Raw genomic sequence first — 20,102 nt, 5'->3', positions numbered from 1 at the left:
TGACCCTCTCCATCAACGCTGTCCTGTGATTATCTGAATCAGAGATCGTTAATGACTCTGCCTTATCACAGGAGAAGGCAATGTGCCTGTGCTTAGAGAAAAAAAGGAGTGAGAATTAAAACTTAGCTAAATAAACTAAGCAGATAAATACATTCCATGGCGGTATTATACTTAAATGTATTATACTTAAATGTAAGTAAACTTCGAGAACATTTAACGTCTATTTCACAAAGTAACAGCATTTTCTATTTAACTGGGCTAAACATTAAACAAGCAATACAAACAAAAAAAACACATGTAAACTATTCTCTGAAATTGTAATGTTTTTTGGTCTATTTTCTGATATTTAATAGAACAAACAATGAATCACTTAAATGGCAGTTTAATTGGCGATCCATTTGAATGAAAATAACATCCAACACTGGTTATTCAATTTATCAACACAGCATTTTATGATATGCCCTACAAACTGTCGGCTCATTAACCCTCTTACAGTCAAACATCTTAGCCGGTTTTCAAACCCGTTTAGAGAACAGACTGTTGGTGTCTGTTCTTAATGATTCTATTACAGTCACCTTCACTGTCATCTTGGCTAAATCTGATTTCCTACATGGTGCCGCATTCGTTATTTTGAAGAAAGTATAATGAGTTATCTGCTGCTAACCCTTCTCTCTGTGTGTGTTGTCCAGGCCTTTGTCTCCCTCTCTCTGCTGTACTGGGCTCTGCGGAGTTTCTCCCAGATGTTCAGCATCAGGAAGAAGACCGACTGAGTCAACATAAGAAGACTCAGACCACATTTTACATTTTTATGTCAAAATTGACATTGACATACATCCATACATGTTTTAATGACCTTAAATATTTGTTGATGTAGAGTACGAGACGCAGTTACCTCAGCTTTTGCTTGATTCACTTTAAACGTTTTATGTATAACTGTTTAAGGTCTGTTTATGCTTTAACATGTAAAGCAGCCATAAAACAAGACTCTCACATTTCTCCCTGCTTATAAATGTCTTCTGTGCTTTTTTCTCTACACTGTAATAACAGAGGTGCTGCGGTGATAATTAAAGTACTAATAAATTAACATTTTTATATAATACCTTTACTATGCAACATATACCTCATAAGAAAATGTTTCTTATACTTTTGCCTTTTAATTTTGATTTGCACAACACTGTACGATACATTGTTTCTCAATTTCTTATTGCAATAAAAGATTTGTAATCTCCACTTTTAATTTTCCCTAAAAATACCAGACAACCTGGAGGTTTGTGACGTGCGAGCGTGTGTGTGTGTGTGTGTGTGTAGAAAGAGCAGATTGTCCGCATTAATTCCTCCTCCCAGCCTCCAGATCTTGTGTGGGAGTGACACACAGTCCTCAGCAGATGGTGCTGTTATCAACCGCCAAAAGTCTTGTAAATCCACAAACTGTTTACAAGTGGCAGCTGTGTTCAACAACACTCCTACATCCATGGTTTTGAGAGGCATTAAGTCATACACTCAAATATTAAGGTCAAGTAAAAAAAAAAACAGGAAAAATACTTTGATGTTAGATGTTAAAAATATATTGTTAGGATAGATTATAATTTCATTTCATTCGGGTGTTATGCATAAAGATGAATATTCCACGTCATTTAAATATGTTGATATTAAATAAATTATTGGGTGTGAGATCAGTCTCATCACAAAGCAACCCAATGCAAAATATCCTATGCCTGCCTGCGCCCGTAAGAGTGTGTAAAATCTGTACTTTTTATATGATACTACTTAAACATAACTTTAATATTAACCCCTGATATATCAAAGTCATATTTATAAATAATAGAAAAATCCTCCTCTCACAAAATCATACCTAGATAAATAATTAACAACTGTTTAGTGATAAACAATGCAAAATATGAGTTTGTGGAATTTATGAGAAAGATATCTTATTGTATGTACATGTTTGATCTCATTCCCACAAAACATTATTTCATAAAAGCAGTACTGTTTACATACTAAGGTAAACATTATAATTTCAGTGTGAAACTATGAAAGAATTATTATAACAACACCACAGTACTGTATGCGGTTTATGTAAATGACTGGATTTTGTGAAAGCGGTATGAATATTCATGATGTGTCATATTAACAGGTCTACAGATGGCATCACTGCTTTACGTGCAGCACACCCATGGGCTTCACTGAAATATCAGAAATCTTAATAAATGTGTTCACACCACAGGTGCACATCACATCTGTTGGTACATAATGACCTCATTTGGATGTACATGTGCACTATTAAAATGACTGGGAATACCTAGAACACTAATCACCTCTGTGTTTTATAACTACAAGAAGATACATCTTTTTGTTTTTATATTCAGGTACAATGACATTTTGCAATAATGTTTATGGTGTGGGTAAAAAAAGCAAATTTAATAAAAGCAGTAATAGTTTTACATTGACTACATTCCTGTTTACATCTTTGTATATGTATTTATAACTTCTCATTGTGCATATACAGTAGTACCTCTCTTTATTAGTTCAGTTAATTTATTTGAAATACTGTCAAATATGAATGCTTTATACTTTACTTTAATTGATTGTCGTTTTTATATTTGAGCACTATATTTTAACTTGCTTTATTTTTGGTTTAAATTCTCATTGAATGTTCTACTTGCGTAACTTTCAATTAAATAAACATAAAAAGGGTTTTCACTGCAAATGCTTCACTGTTACTGTCGTGCATATAAATAAAAAATGGAATGTTTTAAATTTTAAATTTATTTATTTTAATGTATTCATCTATTCAACATCACACATGAACATCATACATTCTACATACAACAAAGTCCAGGGGCGGACATACAAAGCAACAAGACATTACATAAAGTAAAGAAAGAAAAAAAGGAAAGAAAAATACATTTTGATACTTCAGATTAAATATTTTGGAGTTGAACCTTTTGTCCCGTCTTTTTCCTAATAAAACATTCTACATCATACCACAATATTCTACAATAGAAGAATTCATAAAAAAAAATTGCCAATAGTCTCTTCTTGTGGATTACAAAACGTAGAGGAATATTCAATATCAAGTCCAAATCGTTGCAGTGTCTTTTTTGCTGGATAGCCTATATTGTGTGTACAATTTTAAAAGAAACCTCCTCAACTTTATTATTGAGCAATAGTTTATTTCGAATTTGAATCTTGAAACTGTTCATGATTTGGTCAGTGATGTCACTGCCACTCATTTCCAGCAGGGCTGAAAACCAAGCACCTGCTGTGACATCACTAATTAGGGTGTGGCCAACTCATGGTTACAGGTTTGGACTCAGGAGGGGGTCACATAACAGGCTTCTCAATACTCAAATTTCCCCTCCTCTCTCGTCGGTTCCCCTCCTCAGTCCTCCGCTCGCATCTCCTGTGGGCGGGACTAAGCATCGAGGATAGGAGTCGAGGAGGGGATATTTAAGAATTGAGAAACCTCTAGAATGCATTTTTATATACAGTAGTATATCATTACAATTATGCTGGATTTTATTTGAGATTATTTTGAGTGGTCCATTTTGTGTTTTGTAAAGAAACCCACAATGTTCACCACAGAAAAAAGCCGAGGTTAGACCCTCTGTTCTCTAAGCTAATAATGGTATCAGCAATTAGCATGTGTTCATTCCTCCACTACATGCAAAGTAAATGGAGTTAGTACAAGTTTGAAGTTTTCTTCCCAGCCTTTTTCAACAACAGAAAATATCAACAAACAGACGTGAGTATCATGACTGCAATAACGTTTCAGGTAAATTTGTTCTTTTGCATTTAGCTAGCAAGACTTGCTAATGTCTTTAGCTCTAGCCTATGCTAAGGAACAAGAAGCTGGGTTTGAGTGTTAAAGGAAGCTTGTCTGAACAGGATGAACTGAAACAATGTACATTAATTTGCAGGTTACTTTTATTCAGTAGAGAAAGATTTATTCAGATGTTTATCTAGGTTGAAGTATACTCCAAAAACAAAGTTTAAAGTCCTGCATTCAAATCTCTTCTTGAGTAACAGAATGTACATATTACAATAACATACTTAAACTATCAAACGTATTGATAGAGCAGTAAAATCATCCCTGTCAGTATTCCACAAGTATACATTTACAAGATGTTTTAGTTATAATGCCACTGCTGCATACATGCATGCGTTGCATTTTTCTGGTCTAAATGTTTAATGTTGTGCTAATTTTAGCTCTTTTTATATAGACTACTCTTGGGCTGTTTAATGGCTGTACGGAACCACATATCTCCACAAAATAGATTTATACATGAATGTAAGTCTAGCTTATTCAGCCTCAGAAGTAGAATAATTTCTTAGCACATAAAATAACACTTAATACTTCAGTCCATTCAAAATATGGAGATACAGTACTTACCTAAAGATTTGAGACACATTTAATGGAGTTAAAGTGTAGTATTTTTGGAGTAGAATTCAAACACTTCAAGTATCAGGATCATAAAGACAAATACAGAAGCAGTAATCTACTCTGTGAGATTCAGAGTGGGTTTACCCATTAGGTATACAAGAGAAAAATAAACCCATTTCTCCCACTAGATGATAGTTTATTGACTGATATTTTTATTTTCATTATCTAGTCCATTTAGTATGATATGAAAATAATGAAAGGTGACCTTATAGTTACCGAATACTATTTTACAGGCAAATATGCAGAGTCCTTCTCTGTGCTGCTCTGCTCTTATTCTCTGCTCTTTAATGATCCACTGGGTTATTGAAGCGATCATCCGACCAGTGGAGAAGCTGACATATTGATCTCAGTGTGGAAGGATATGGCCTTCACCTTTACATGAAATCCTCCTAATGGGCGGTGAGGGAATTCTGCTGGGGGTCTCGCTTAATGGAACAAGGAAATGTTGCTAGAGAAAGACGATCAATGAGTGAGCCAATGAGAATTAGATCTGGCTGTAATGTAAAAGAGGGCAACAAAACAAACCAGTGGTTATTTATTTTTTCACAGCCTCTGGTTTATCTGAAAATAGAAACAATGAATTTTGAAAAACAATTTCATCTAAAAATGTAATCTTATTTCAACTAATGCCTAAGAATGGCAACAACTCTCTATCTCTGTCTCTCTCATGATAAACATGTGGTTCTTTAGAGAATATGACAATGTGTGTGTTCATGGTAAAGAGGAATTGTGTCAGTCAGTGCACCAGTGGCTCTTTGATGGGTGTACACAGCATGTAGACAGCAAAGCTTTCTGTACAGACATTCATGGTTCCAAGAGGATTCATTTTAGGGAATTTAAATGTGGCTATACAACATGGGTTATATAAGTGTAACCAGGTGAACAACTATTAATAGAGATGGTTACTGACAAACTGTTCTAAATGAAAAGCTGTCACTTTAGGAGACGTGTTGACATTTAGAGATCCGCAAAGAGAGGCACACAGTGATGATGTCACGAAATGTAAAAAACTTGCTCTATCCTTTATGACCAGGCTACATTAGTAAGATGTCTCAACAAGTAATAAGACCGCTATCATGATTAACTAAGATGGTAACCATTGAAAACTTCCTACCTTCCTGTAACCTACAGCATTTTAACATTGTCTTTGTTATTGTGTCGTTATGCTAGTGTTAACATTAATTTAGTGCTACTGTTTCAAAGTACAGCCCCGCATTTAGTATGGCTGTAATCTTAGTCTTGTAAGCATTTTTCTGGACAACCTCTATGCTACAGGGGAATTTGCTTAGCGCCTTGGATACAAATTGAATTTGTTAATGATAAAAAAAGAAAATGAAATATGGCCAGACAAAACCACACTCAAAAATGTCAACCTACCGCAGAGAAAGTCAGGAGTGCAGCTCCTTTTCTGCTCCCCACGAGATGTGATATTCACATGCCAGTTTGATATCATCACAGCGCTTGCGTTAGCGTAAGAATGTATTCTGCTCACTGGGTCGAGTACAAATCACATCAGCAGTGTTCAGGAAAACGTTTGAACGCCCGAATGCTCCAGACAACTTCACCTTCGTTGTGCTGACGACTGCTTCAGTACTTGAGGTAAATGCATGGTTGTGATTCACCTCATTAGTACACCTCAGTGCATTCACAACATTTTGAACCAAGTGTTGAGAAAGAAGTATTTTTTAAAACAGTGGCGTGAATGAGTTATGACTTTTAAAGCAAACTTTGAATCTTTTAATGTGTATCAGGGTACTCATCTTTTCAGAATGATAGGGGGTCATGGGCTAGTTAATAACACAATTTCCAAATTTGACTTACTTTTAACATTTCTGTCTACATTTTTTCACTGTACACCTGCATTGCATCATCATTTTCCCTCATTACAACTTACAAGATTGCCTACCACTTGTTTAGTTGGCATTTTCATAATGGGGGAATGGTCAGTGACTTTAAAGTGGACCTATCATGCTATATTTGAATAATATATTGTAGGGCCATACCTATATACAGGACTGTCTCAGAAAATTAGAATATTGTGATAAAGTTCTTTATTTTCTGTAATGCAATTAAAAAAACAAAAATGTCATACATTCTGGATTCATTACAAATCAACTGAAATATTGCAAGCCTTTTATTATTTTAATATTGCTGATTATGGCATACAGCTTAAGAAAACTCAAATATCCTATCTCTAAATATTAGAATATCATGAAAAAGTACAGGACTGTCTCAGAAAATTAGAATATTGTGATAAAGTTCTTTATTTTCTGTAATGCAATTAAAAAAACAAAAATGTCATACATTCTGGATTCATTACAAATCAACTGAAATATTGCAAGCCTTTTATTATTTTAATATTGCTGATTATGGCATACAGCTTAAGAAAACTCAAAAATCCTATCTCAAAAAATTAGAATAGTTCCTCAGACCAAGTAAAAAAAAAAGATTTATAACAGCAAAACACAATCAAACATTTGAAAATGTCCATTAATGCACTCAGTACTTGGTTGGGAATCCTTTTGCACGGATTACTGCATNGATCCGTTGCAGCCCCGTTTTTAGAGATTTGTGTATAGAGGAAAAGAGAGAGGGTTGTGTTTTCTGACACTTGGTGAGTTCCCTGACAAACCGGGGACACATATTCATGTATAAAAGACATACAAAAGTGCATGTTGCATGATAGGTCCCCTTTAAGTTAGATTTGACCTATCAAAAGGAAAACGCAGTCATTCCCTACATTTTTAGGGCAAAAAGTACTCGAAACAACATCGTTTTTCGGTTCAACTGCAAATCCAATCACTTTTTTAGCTAAATAAAGATACTCCAAATGGTATGCCATCTGGATTAGATGTGTAGCATTTGACAGAAATTATTCTCAGCCTGTTAGTCCTCACCGAGTCCGAGCTGCCTCTGAAGGAGTCCAGGCTGTTTTGGGTGCAGGAGGATTTCCTCAACACCTCCTCATCTGTTATATGGCCGTCATTGGTGCTAGCACCCGAGCTCCCATGAGCCTCCTCAAACTCCTCCTGGTCGTAGTCCGACTCTGGGTCTGGCATGTTCTGTTGAGGCCGCTCCTCGATCACAGGCTCAAAGTCGGACCCCCTGCTGACCCTCAGGCTCGGCTGCCTTTCTCCATTAGTGACCACAGGAGGAGGAGGGGGTCTGGAGGTGCGGGAGTCGGAGAGGAAGGGGGCAGGACTCAGTCCGTTGGGGGAAAGGAGTTTTGGTGTAGCAGGAGAGGAGGCAGAGACAGGGACGACAACTAGTCCTTCTGCAAAATCAGGCGGAGGAGGGGGAATACTTTGGAATACTTCTTTGTCCAGAGGAACCACAGCCGGAGGAGGGAAGTCAGGCAAAGGAACACACTCTTCTTCAGCGTGGAAACCCTCATCTACCTCCTCCTCGGCTAGAGGGGCTGTGGAGTCAGTGGGGTCGTGGAGGTTCTCCTCACTGGAGAGGGATGGCTCTAAACCACCAAAGTCCAGGAGCTCCAGAAACTCAGTAGCCACGCGGGAAGCCTCCTTCTCCAGTCTGAAGATCTCAGCGTCTCTCATCTGCCGCAGCTCCTCGTGGGAGACGTCTCCGAGGAGGGACACGCCGTCCTCCTGCTGCTTCTGCAGGCGCTCGATCTCTCTCTCCAGCCGCTGGATCTCCTCCATCTGCCGGCTCTCCTCCTCAGAGGTGTGACTTTGGGACTGGGGCTGCGGCAGCTCCTTATGCAGACAGGACAAGAAAGGGCAAGAGACCTAGAGAGTAAATAAAAGACTTTATGATACCACATTCACATGTCCTTTTCTTCCTGTTATTTGAATATCATTTAGGGAAAAAAAGGAATTACCTTCTGGCAGACTCCATTTACTAGTGACTTCCTAAAAATGAAATGAAAAACACTTAGTGTGACAAGTTTACATAAAGGACAAATCCAAGTCATTTCAAATGATGGCTCTTCAATGTGTCACCAAGAGGGAAAGACTCTACCTTTTCTCCTCTGCTTTAGCTAGAAGTTTCTGGCCTTTCTCCTTCTCCTTCATTACTCTCAGCTCCTCCTCCCTCCTCTTCATCTCCTCGTCAATCAGCCTTTGTCTCTCCCCCTCCTCCTCCCTTTTTCTCTTCTCCTCCTCCTCCTCCTGTAGCCTCCTCTCCTCCATCCTCCTCCTCTCCTCCTCCTCTTCTACGCGCCTTCTCTCCTCTTCCTCTTCTCTCCTCTCCCTCTCCTCCTCCTCTTCCTCTCGTTTCTGTTTCTCCTCCGTGAGATGGCGATGGAGTGATCGGGCCAGCTGGCCTCTGTGATGTTTCTGCAGGATGATGGTGGCGAAGCGCAGGCGCAGGAAGACGCGTCTCCAAAAGTGAGCGCGGTAGTTCTTCTGGATGGTGACCACGCTGGACTGAACCCTCTTATATTGTTTCCTAATGACAACATGAAACACACACATTTAAAGTGGACCTATCATGCTATATTTGAAACATATATTGTTGGGCCATACCTATACAAAACATGTCTGTGAAGTTTTTTTTTCTAAATACCAAACAGATCACCCATGCCTCATACTGCTCAAACCCCTCTGTTGCAGCCATGTTAGAGAAACACGGATCTTGGGTCCTTAGCTTGAAAAAAATAAAGAAGAGGAGGCGGAGCTAATGCCTGATCNCGTATTGCTAGTGTTAACATTAATTTAGCTGCTACTGTTTCAAAGTACAGGCCCCGCATTTAGTATGGCTGTAATCTTAGTCTTGTACGCATTTTTCTGGACAACCTCTATGCCTACAGGGGAAATTTGCTTTAGCGCCTTGGATACCAAATTGATTTGTTAATGATAAAAAAAGGAAAATGAAATAGGCCATGACAAACCACACTCAAAAATGTTTCAACCTCACCGCCAGGAGAAAGTTCAGGAGTGCAGCTCCTTTTTCTGCTCCCCACGAGATGTCGATATCACATGCCCAGTTTGTACGGATCAACAGCGCTTGCGTTAGCGTAAGAATGTATTCTGCTCACTGGGTCGAGTTACAAACACATCAGCAGTGTTCAGGAAAACGTCTTGAACGCCCGAATGCTCCAGACAAACTTCAACCTTCGTTGTGCTGCGACTGCTTCAGTACTTTGAGGTAAATGCATGGTTGTTGATTCACCTCATTAGTACACCTCAGTGCATTCACAACATTTTGAACCAAAGTGTTGAGAAAGAAGTAATTTTTTTAAAACAAGTGGCGCGTGAATGAGTATGACTTTTTTAAAGCAAACTTTGAATCTTCTTAATGTGTATTTCAGGGTTACTCATCTTTTCGAATGATAGGGGTCATGGTCTGAGTTAATACACAATTTCCAAATTTGACGTTACTTTTAAAACAATTTCTGTCTAAATTTTTTCACTGACACCTGCATTGCATTTCATTCATTTTCCCTTCATTACCACTTACAAGATTGCCCTACCACTTGTTTAGTTGGCATTTTCATAATGGGGGAATGGTCAGTGACTTTAAAGTGGACCTATCATGCTATATTTGAATAATATATTGTAGGGCCATACCTATAGGTATATTTATACGTTTTTTTTTTCAAAATACCAAACAGGTCATGTATTTTAGCCATGCCTCATTTCGCTCTATTTTGCTCTCCTCCACCCCTGTCTTTACATGCGCTGCAGCTGACCACGCCCCCCTGCAAAGGAGGGGGGCGAGTTAGGAGCATCATGTTACCATGCTGTTGCCATGCCACGGCAACCTCTCATTCCCCTGATTGGTGAAGAGTTGGCCATATAGGCGGAGCTCCTCGTCACTGACGTCAGACTATTTTCAAATCTGGATCAGTTTGTATCAGATCCGTTAAAGCCCCGTTTTTAGAGATTTGGGTACAGAGGAAAATAGAGAGGGTTGTGTTTTCTGACACTTGGTGAGTTCCCTGACACACCGGGGACACATATTCATGTATAAAAGACATACAAAAGTGCATTTTGCATGATAGGTCCCCTTTAAGTTAATTTGTAATCACATTGGTTCGTCCCTTTTTTATGCTGATAAATAATGTCAAAGTGATTTTAAAGAGCTGTCAAGATAAATAAAAGTACAGTAGCCGCAGAGACTCCAACTGCATCAACGGAAATCTAAATAAGTCCGACCAACACTGCAGCAAAGATGGAAAGAATAAAAGAGCAGATTCTCAATTATATGTAATTGTATCTGTATGTCATCACATTTAAATGTGTGTTTAATCTACACATGTTAGTTGTATCTTTGTATTAACAGTTAAACCAAATTCACACTACAGCTCAACTTGTATGTCTGTGTGGCTCCCTCTTTTTCCTCTTTTCCTCATTACATGGCAGATGGGAAGAGCGAACAAATGTGATTTGCTCCCTCAGAGCCACAGAATGTTCCAGTGACTCATGCTCTGATAATATAGTTCAATGCTTTGCACCAACTGTCTGCAGGGGAAAGGAGGGGAGTCCCTCCACACACACACATATATATATATATATATATATATATATTTTAAGCAATTTTAAAGTATTTTGCAGTATTTTCATACCTTCTCTCTAACCTGACATTGCAGCCTAGCACTCAACGAATACTAGGCAGGTGATTGAATAAGGAATCTATCAATAAACACTCTTACCGCCGCCAGTCAGGAGGAACATTTTAGAGCAAAGCTTTCAGTGCCGATCTTTTATAACAAGGAAATTCACCATTGTTGATGTTTTAGACAAACAGTCCTCTTTCCGTAATGCATCTCGCATGCCTGTAGTTCCTCACAGGCATGGTGGATGTGGCTGCGTGGTCTCTAGCCGACCCAACACTTAAATGTAAGGCTCAAAACAGCTTTTTGTGCGAAATGTGATGACATGATTCATTGGAAGAAACCAGCTGCCATGCTAGGCAATGATAGGTGTGTTTGATGAAGACAATAATCTCACTGACAAGAAATAGGTGCTTTCAAATGAAAAACTACATGAGCACTCCCCCAACGTACTCACACATTTCCTCAAAATGGAAGATGCTTCAGGCTAATTATTGAGTTTGTACGTCAGTCTTTTTTCTTTCTTGATGCTCTTTTGCTTCTGCCTGGGGATGTGATCTCAGTGCGGGAGACCCATCTGTCTGTTAACCAGCCAGCATTAGCCCCATCCCCACGGGAAGGAAGACCCAGGGTCAGCCTGTGTTGGTGCATGGCACAAGACCTTACGTAAAGGTCCCATTATGATCCATGGTGTTCTGCACTAGACTCTACACACAGGTTGCTATTTATAGCACAGAAGGCCAGAAGTGGTGTAGAAGTGATGTATCGACTGTGGGCTGCTGTCACAGTCAGGCGGGTTATGGTGGTGACACCAGCTCTCTTCTGAGTAACAGGCTGATTTGATTGGATTTTAGAAGTTGTAATGTTGATTTACATGGCAATAAATTAACTCTACAACCCATCTGGTGGTCATGGCAGACGATTCAGGCTGCAATATGTGCTCTATGCTGTAATCGTCATACATTAGAATCAGCTCTGGCTAACACTCAGGGAGTCAATACTTTACAATGTTGTGCCTCCCTGGCCAAAGCAAACTGCCACTGTGTGATGATGAAGTTGTTGTTATGACTTCTCACATATTTTATATATACAATTATCTTAATACTGATTAAATCTTTAAGTTTACATGAGAAGCAGCTCAACAGCGTAAGACAATTCCCCACCGGCATACACATTTGTATCAATGTGAGATCTAAAGAAAAAGGAAGTCCCACTCTGCCTTTAGACGATGATCCAACACCTACAGCTTTCATTACTCATTTATTATGAATGAATTCTTCAAAATGATCATACACTTTTATTTCTTTAACACTTTACAGAAAAAGTAATCCATGGTGTCTTCCTAAAAACGATTAGAAGCAGTTTCCAGTTATTAATGCAGACTGTTTTCACCATCCATGTTGGAAAACCTTTTTCTCCATCACTGACCTCAAGCAGTTATTGACAGCCTGCTCCAGGCATATGTGATCCTCTGAGAAAACACAGTCTGCAGACTCAGACTTTAATGATAAAGTCATTTATCTGTCAGGGTAATGTATGAGTCCAACGTTCAGCTTTACCACCAATGTCTTGTGACCTTAAAATATTGGACTACATTCCTGCTGCTACAAGTCTCGTTCTCAACACTTACTAGCTTAATGTTAGTACATGACACTGGTGCAGGCAGCACAAAATGAATAATGCACAAGCATTGAGCACCATTTGTCTAGCAAAGCAATAATCTCTTGTTCTGCAGTGTAGCCATAATGTTGGTTTACTGAATGCTCCATGGGTGTTTGAGAGGTGGTTTGACAGGGATATTTGTGATTTCAAATGGTTGAACTAATTTGCAGTGTTCAATTTTTTTGCAAAATCAAATGGGTGCTTTTACTTTTATCACCATCTTTGAATCCAGTCTCAACATTGGGTTTCTGTGCCTCAAGTTTCTTTTTCAAGAGGACATAGGGCGCCATAACATATTTTCTCCAAAGAAAACATTCTAAGACTAAATTGGTTTACTTGGGGAGAAAAAAATGTTGGGCTATGAGAGACCAAAACTTCCAATCTCTGAAATGCAGTACAGGAAAGTGGCGCAGGACTGTTAAACGTAGATTCTGTTTATTGAGACAAATTAAAAACTTTGATTTGAATTTGAATTGATGCAGTCAGTTGCCAGGGAGGCTACTCCAACCTGCCTATAGTCTGCCTGACCCACATACACAATGACCTCAAGAGATCTCGTAAGGAAGCAGGTCTGAAGCTCTCACCAGTGACGGACATATCTGACGTGTATCCTTTGTGTATGTAATCTCCATGTAAAACTGTGTATGTAATCTCCATGTAAAACTGTGTATGTAATCTCCATGTAAAACTGTGTATGTAATCTCCTCCACGTAAAACTGTGTATGTAATCCCCATGTAAAACTGTGTATGTAATCTCCATGTAAAACTGTGTATGTAATCTCCATGTAAAACTGTGTATGTAATCTCCATGTAAAACTCAACCGCAAAGTTTTACATTAATATAGAGTGGGCTCGGACTTTATTGTGTATATCAAGAGCTGGATGTATAACGTTGGTTTAATTAGTACAGGCTGTCTTTCTGTCCTCATACAGTAGAGACCGTCTTATTGCCTAAATGTAGAACTTTATATATGGGAAAACTAGCACAGAACATATAATAAAAAGATATATATATACAATATAGTATTTTATTTACAACATTTCAGAAACACAACGGTAGATAGGGAATCTGAACGTTGACAGTTACATGTGAAGGACATGTCAATACTTCAAATGCCTCTTCCTCTGTGACACAAATGTTGACGCCCACATGACCGACACAGACGACCCGGAGGCAACGCTAAAACACAAATGTTATGTGCACACTGATTAGCTGCTACCCAGACAGACTGCCAATATCTGGGTCATTGTTCAGCAATCTTTCCTGAAACTCAATCCATGCTGAGGCTTGTGGGTCAAATTAAACTGAGGATCCTGTAGGCGGGAGGTTGCATAAAACGTGTGAGCAATGTAAAGGTTATCTAAAGGTGGGCTGGTAAATGAATTGAAGACAATACGTTTGTTCCAGGAAGCAGCATGCTAAGGCCCTTTTATCCTTCAAGACTGGTCTGAACCTTTATATATACAGTCTATGGTCTGAACGCCAAAACAGCAGAGCAGAAACTGTTATTGAGTAAACTTTATGTCAACTGCAGCAAGGTTTTGCTCTGAACATATGCAATATAAAAGCTCAATGTATATTGTATCTCCAATTGTGCAGCTGGAGGTTAAATATCTGGCTCATGGAAAACTAGACAGTCATTGGGAAGTTCAGAATAATACCAATACAATTTAAAGATATTGCTACTCCAACAATTTAACATGTATAATAAATAAACATAACATAGTTTAAACACTATTGCTTTTAGAGGTGTTTGGACAACACCTTGTATGAACTAGTTTGTTAGAGGCATAGTGAATCCTTGTTTGGTTGATGGCAAAGGATCTCACTTTGACACCTGGATTTCAGTCAAAATGTCTCCCATTAACAATATAGATGAACTTTTTGTGACCTTAAGGAAATTATATATATAGAAAGAAGACATATTGAATCTCCATGTTATGTTTGGAGTTCCACAGGTTCAGTACTTGGTCCATTACTATTCATCGTTTACATGTTATCTCATATTAACTTCAGAATTACCGCAATGTAAAGTACGTTTCGGACTAAACACTATCTTTCCCTTTCCTAGATTAAATACTGTGAGTGCCTAACAATGTTGTGTGTCATGCTAATTTGCTCTTTAGCATGTACTATATTGCAAAAGTGGGTAATTTTAGAATAAAAACAATTCATTGTAAACAGTAAACATTTTGCTTGTGTTTTCTGTTTAACATTTTTGCGATTTACCGGTACATGTTTTCCCTATTATTATTTTAAAATATTGAATTTGTGTCGCATAACGTCTTTCTCAAAACAGTGTGTGCGATTGTTTAAGTGTACAGTACGGGTGTGATTTAAATGATGTATATTGTTACTAATATTTTATTTTATTGATTTGTTTTCAGATTCATTGATCAAATTAAATGATATCAAATAAGTACTATCTTTTTTAATTAACACTGTCTTGTCCAGTTGTCTTAAACTATCTGGATCTGCTTAAACTCCTTCTGGATATATCTTTATTTTGTATACATGTATATTTTTATACACACTTAATTGGGTTGAAAAGCACATAGTGTTTTTACTGCTTGAGAATGTAAAGGCCCCTGTGGGAGGGTTGTGATATTGGGCTATATAAATCAAATGGACTGGACTGGGCTCATGTGTTGATGCTGTGTCTCTACCCTCTGACTTCATTACTATTGATTGCTCTCAGGGAGGCCACCTAAGAATCTGAGCTCATTTCGATATGTGCACTCGTCATGCATTTCTGTGGATGAGAGAGTGGGCTAAGTGCCGAAAATGTCATGACACTGTTTGGAATATCAATGATGGAAGAACACATTAGCCTTAAGCAGCTTTATTTCTAAACATAATTTCACAAAAGTTATAGTTTTTTATCCTTTGAGACATGACGATTTTGGTAAATGAAAATAAAAATGAGTAATTTCAAGCCCGAGTGGATCCTAGAGGCGAACAAACATTTTAATAATGCGCATTTCACCTCCTCATCCCCTGTCCCCGAGGACATATGGCCATATTGTAAAAGGGGACTACAATAGACGTAAACAATGATTAAGCCTTTTTCTTGAAATCTGGACACTTACGCATCATCCTACATTTGCGTTGTCACTCAAAACTGTAGCCTAAGGTCGACCTTAAATATAGCTTCGTTGACAGTAAACCTGGAGTTTTGGATTCCTATTTTCCAAAGATTTAAACCCGAGATTTCTGCACATTTTAATATGTTGTTCTCAGCGTAGGGTTTTTATAGGTATTTTATTATTGAGTTCACACTCACAGTGAGTGTGAACTCAATAATATGTTAGCAATCACAGCATGCTGTGATTGCTAACATACCTCATGTTTTGTGTCCCCAGGAAATAAGATGGGGAATAAAGAATTGGTTACAAAATGTCCTGTTCCACCTCCTGTCCCCCTTCATCATCTTCATCCTCTTTCTCTTCTCTTATTTGTCCCCATTTCTTATATTTTCTGCTCTCGCTGTGCTTTACTCCCGCCCTCTACTCGCTCTGTCTTCATCTTCCTCTTTTTCCCGGCTTCTCTTAGGGCATCCCACAGGTTGCTGCACTTACCGCCTGTCGCGTTGAATGCTAATGCTGTCGGTTGATGCGTGCCACTGTTGAGTAGAGATGGCTTTAAAGAAGGAGGGAGGGGGCGGGGGGAGTAGTAGAGGGAGACACACAGAAAGAAGCGAGGACCTAAGGGCTTTTTTATTTCAGGGCAGGGAGGGGGAAGGAATTGAGAGAGGGATGTGACGTGAGCGAGCGGGAGTATGGAAACTGGTCATTGCAGGCAGAGCAGTGTTGGATAATTCTGCTCTCCCTCTCTCTCTCTCCCCCTCTCGCGCTCTCCCTCGCGCTCTCCCTTGCGCTCTCACTCTCTCACCACTATACATCCCTAGCGAAGCTGCTCTGACCAGAAAAACAAACACCATCCACATACTCATACTCTGACATGCAGTGGAGAGGGCTGCTGCCTCTGCTCCCTCGTCTCCTCTCTTTCACACACAGACTCTCACCCTCTATCTAATTACAAACACCCACTTCTGCCCTGCAGCTGACAGGAGACCGAAAGAAGGATACGGCAGTAATGTGGCTGAGGAGCTTCATCTGAAAACATCTGCCTGGAGGACTCCTCCCTTCTCCTCTCTTGGTGGTCAACCCCAGCTCTGCAGCAGGTGAGCTTCATGTTGATACCACATCTCATTCATGGTGCTGTATGTCGCAGTGGCCACTACCTATTATATCTGAGCGGCATGGCATCAGTGATGTTTGAGCTTAGATCTTGTGTTAGTGTGGTGAACAGAGCATGGATCCACACTGAATATACTCACTGGATCACTGGAGGACACTGATCCATGATGACATTTGTGGAAATGGGTTTGATTGTTGAATGGATGCCAGCAGAGTGTTTTAAGGATGCACTGCAGTTAGGCAACATTGGGTAGAGAGAGACGATCATTACAGTGCAGTGCATGGCAGGAGTACTAGAGTCACAGACATTTAAGATGAATACAAAGATTCTCTATCAGCTCCTTCTTTGGCTTTGTGTGCGAAACCTTGAAGACCATGCAGAATGTTTTGTAGTTTCAGCTCCAGCTGCAGATCAAAGTTTATGCGAGGGAGGCTGATTCCTACGCACCCAGCGTGTTCACACAAAATCAATGGTGGCTGCAAATTGTACCGAGTGTTGCTTATCCTTTTTACATTGTGTCAATATAATACTAATGTTGCCTTCTTATTTTGTATATATTTTTTTCATGCAATTATCCTTTCATAAAGGGGTCCTTCAAGGTATCATGTTGTACCATCAGGAAAGTTTCTGCAAATGTATTCGCCCATGAATTAATAAACACACGCACTTGCATAAACACAGGCACACAGACGTCCAAGCTAAATTAGACACATCTATAACTCATCAATGTAATTTATTTTCTCACACACGTCCATCCACCTCACGAATGAACATGACTACTTGTTGATTTCTGGTTTCAGAATACCTTTTACACTGTAGATCTCACACACACACACACACACGCACGCACACACACACACACACACACACACACACACACACACACGTGTGACAGCTACACAAACAGTAAGGGAAAGCCTTGATGTTGTACTCATATGATGGGAGCTCCTCCTCCACAACAGCTAACACTTGATCCACGCTCCTGTATTGTGCACGATTCTGTTTTAAACAGTCGCTGCATTCCTGTTTTGGTTCTGCATAATGAATGAAACCTTGTTTAAATGGCTTTAATTGTATTTTAATAGGAACACTGGCAGCTTCTAATTTACCTCTAGTCAAACACTACATATTGGACTCGGTTAAAAAATACAAGTAACAGCTGACAAACTGTTGATCGTGTTGTCATCATAGCAACCAGTCAAGCTGAGGGAACGTCATTTGAAAAGCAGCACCATTGTGACTATTTTCAAACAAGGACCCTTCCTCTTACCTTCCACTTGCTGCCAACAATTCATGATGCTTCACCCTGAAAACATCCGTTAAGCCGATGGTAGATTTGGGTTTTTATGTTGGGGTGGATCTTTTCTTCAGACATGTCACCCACCTCACTCCCATATTCTTTTAATTCCTCTGAATCACAAATAATCCTGTACATATGTATACTATGCATATTCCAAGTGTTATAAAGTAACAATAACGTAGACTTTATGTATATGTTATGTACATAGGTCAAATGTTCTCAGAAACTTCCCATTATGTGATATGCCCTTTTCTGTTATTATTTGTTTCCATCCAAAAAATGGTCTCCATAAATGTTTAATTATGGTGAATTCTGTAGTCATCTGTTCTGCTTCACATAAAAGTCAATGCCTGAAATGTCCAATCGTTACAACATCTATCAAAACATGGCGATCTAGAGACCAAATCCCATTTTGGCTCTTCTTTTGCCAAGCATTGAGATGACAGCTACAGACAGAGGCAGGGAACTGGGGAAAGTGACATATCAGTGTTTGGGAATTGAGGCAAAATGACATTTCGAAATAATTGTGTGTATTGATATATCTAGAGTTTTTTGGACCTTTTACAATATAGAAAAAACACAGCTTATTGCAAACAAGCTCCAATTCAGCCATATATAGATTAGTTAGGTGCATCTGTATTTGGTGAATTTACTGTTCTTTTTCATTTTCACAACCATGAAGTAAAAAGAGATTTGTGCCGTTGTTAATGGGCAATGATCTGATATTGTTTGTTTTCCAGAGTAAAACTCCCCGCTGTGTGTTGCTGCCCGGGGAATGCTCGACTGACGGACAGAAAAGGCCTGAACACGATGAGCAGCCAGGACAAATGGGTCACACTGACCCCAACTGAATTCGCCTTGCTGCAGGATTACACTCAGTGTGAGTAGGAGAAGGACTCTCTGTTTGTGCCTGGCTGTGATAAGGACAGAATGTATTTTTCTAGGTGTCTCTTTGTACGTGTGATCATGTTCTGATCGAATGTGTCATTTTACAGGTGTTATGATACTCAGGAAGCCATTACAGGTGCTCAGCTCCAAGTAATCCATTTCATCAACCAGTGTTTTTCTTGTAATGTGTGGATCTCAGAACAAAGACGAGAAGAAAAGGTTGATTTCAGGGATGTCTTTGACCACTTTTTAACTTAATTGATCACAGATTAAAAAAGCAGTAACGGGCAATACCAATAACAGACCCTTGTATTTATCGTGCAGCATTGGTTACTATTGTTAGGAAATTTTTTAACATATATAATAATTAACCTGTAACAATAAAAGATGAGAAGTGACCACTGTTAAGACAGGCAACAGGTGCAACGTATTCCCTTCTTCATTTTCAAAACTCTAAATATTACTCCTGGAGCAAATACAGAGCACTCCATAACAAATGGCACATATTCACTTCATCAGGTTGGGTTATTGGAAAGTTGGCATGATCCCAATTTCTGCCTTTATATCTCCACTAATCCTCCCTTTACATTGAGAGACATTAACAGAACAATACATACAGTACATTCTCTCCGATAGCATCAATTCACCCAGTTAAAAAATATCAAGAGAATTTCTGTGTCTGCTTTAAAACTACATTATGACTTAATTCCCTGCTTAATCTCAACGTCCCTTCTTCTATTGATAAAATGTTGTCGTCGTAATTTCACACTGCATGTTCGTCATGCTAATGTAGGTAGCTCAAGCTGCTGAAGCATGTAATCTGTGTGGTACCGCCTTAGCTCTGAATGATTAATTTGCAACCCAACAAATGGCTCCCCTGCTCAGCAGACTGTGCTCTGGATGCCTGGAGTTTATGTTACGCTCCAAGATGTTGACACATTTCATCATTTGAAATGGTACCAGGGACGGAAAATATGACGATACCTAGCAGCCTAACTGTGGGATGTTGTGCACCACCCACACATAGTTTTGGACGGACTTTGAAAGTACAAGTCGGGGTAAATTGTTTTGCAGGAAGAAAAACAATGGA

At 39.0% G+C, this 20,102-nt stretch overlaps 3 protein-coding genes across 4 annotated transcripts in view; 2 read left to right on the top strand and 1 right to left on the bottom strand.

Moving 5' to 3' along the window:
• agmo (alkylglycerol monooxygenase) overlaps window positions 1-1,230 on the top strand; it is a 38,497-nt gene extending 37,267 nt beyond the window's left edge. For both annotated transcript variants that reach the window (XM_010788415.1, XM_010788416.1), the window contains exon 13: window positions 690-1,230. In XM_010788415.1, the coding sequence (XP_010786717.1) occupies window positions 690-770 (81 nt within the window). In that variant the 3' untranslated portion in view covers window positions 771-1,230. The remainder of the gene's footprint in view (window positions 1-689) is intronic.
• Window positions 1,231-4,987: 3,757 nt separating this feature from the next.
• On the bottom strand, window positions 4,988-8,529 carry LOC104960471 (unconventional myosin-X-like). Its single transcript, XM_010788537.1, has 4 exons — window positions 8,426-8,529; window positions 8,286-8,316; window positions 7,342-8,193; window positions 4,988-5,005 (listed from the first exon to the last, which is right to left on the bottom strand). Exons 1-4 carry the CDS (start codon window positions 8,506-8,508, stop codon window positions 4,988-4,990), a joined length of 984 nt encoding a protein of 327 aa, XP_010786839.1. The 5' UTR covers window positions 8,509-8,529.
• A 7,911-nt stretch (window positions 8,530-16,440) lies between these two features.
• dgkb (diacylglycerol kinase, beta) overlaps window positions 16,441-20,102 on the top strand; it is a 56,672-nt gene continuing 53,010 nt past the window's right edge. The window contains exons 1-2 of the mRNA XM_010788414.1: window positions 16,441-16,807; window positions 18,865-19,004. Of these exons, the coding sequence (XP_010786716.1) occupies window positions 18,935-19,004 (70 nt within the window). The 5' untranslated portion in view covers window positions 16,441-16,807; window positions 18,865-18,934. The remainder of the gene's footprint in view (window positions 16,808-18,864; window positions 19,005-20,102) is intronic.

The sequence above is a fragment of the Notothenia coriiceps genome, unplaced genomic scaffold (genome assembly GCF_000735185.1).
Source record: "Notothenia coriiceps isolate Sejong01 unplaced genomic scaffold, NC01 NC01_scaffold00031853, whole genome shotgun sequence".
NCBI lineage: Eukaryota > Metazoa > Chordata > Actinopteri > Perciformes > Nototheniidae > Notothenia > Notothenia coriiceps.
This window is presented reverse-complemented; position numbering and strand designations above follow the sequence as displayed.

Coding starts and splice junctions, on each gene's coding strand:
- LOC104960471 (XM_010788537.1), bottom strand. CDS start 8,508: ATGAAGAGGAGGGAGGAGGAGCTGAGAGTAATGAAGGAGAAGGAGAAA. Junction 8,317..8,425: donor GCTAAAGCAGAGGAGAAAAG/GTAGAGTCTTTC, acceptor TTTCATTTTTAG/GAAGTCACTAGTAAATGGAG. Junction 8,194..8,285: donor TAAATGGAGTCTGCCAGAAG/GTAATTCCTTTT, acceptor TTTACTCTCTAG/GTCTCTTGCCCTTTCTTGTC.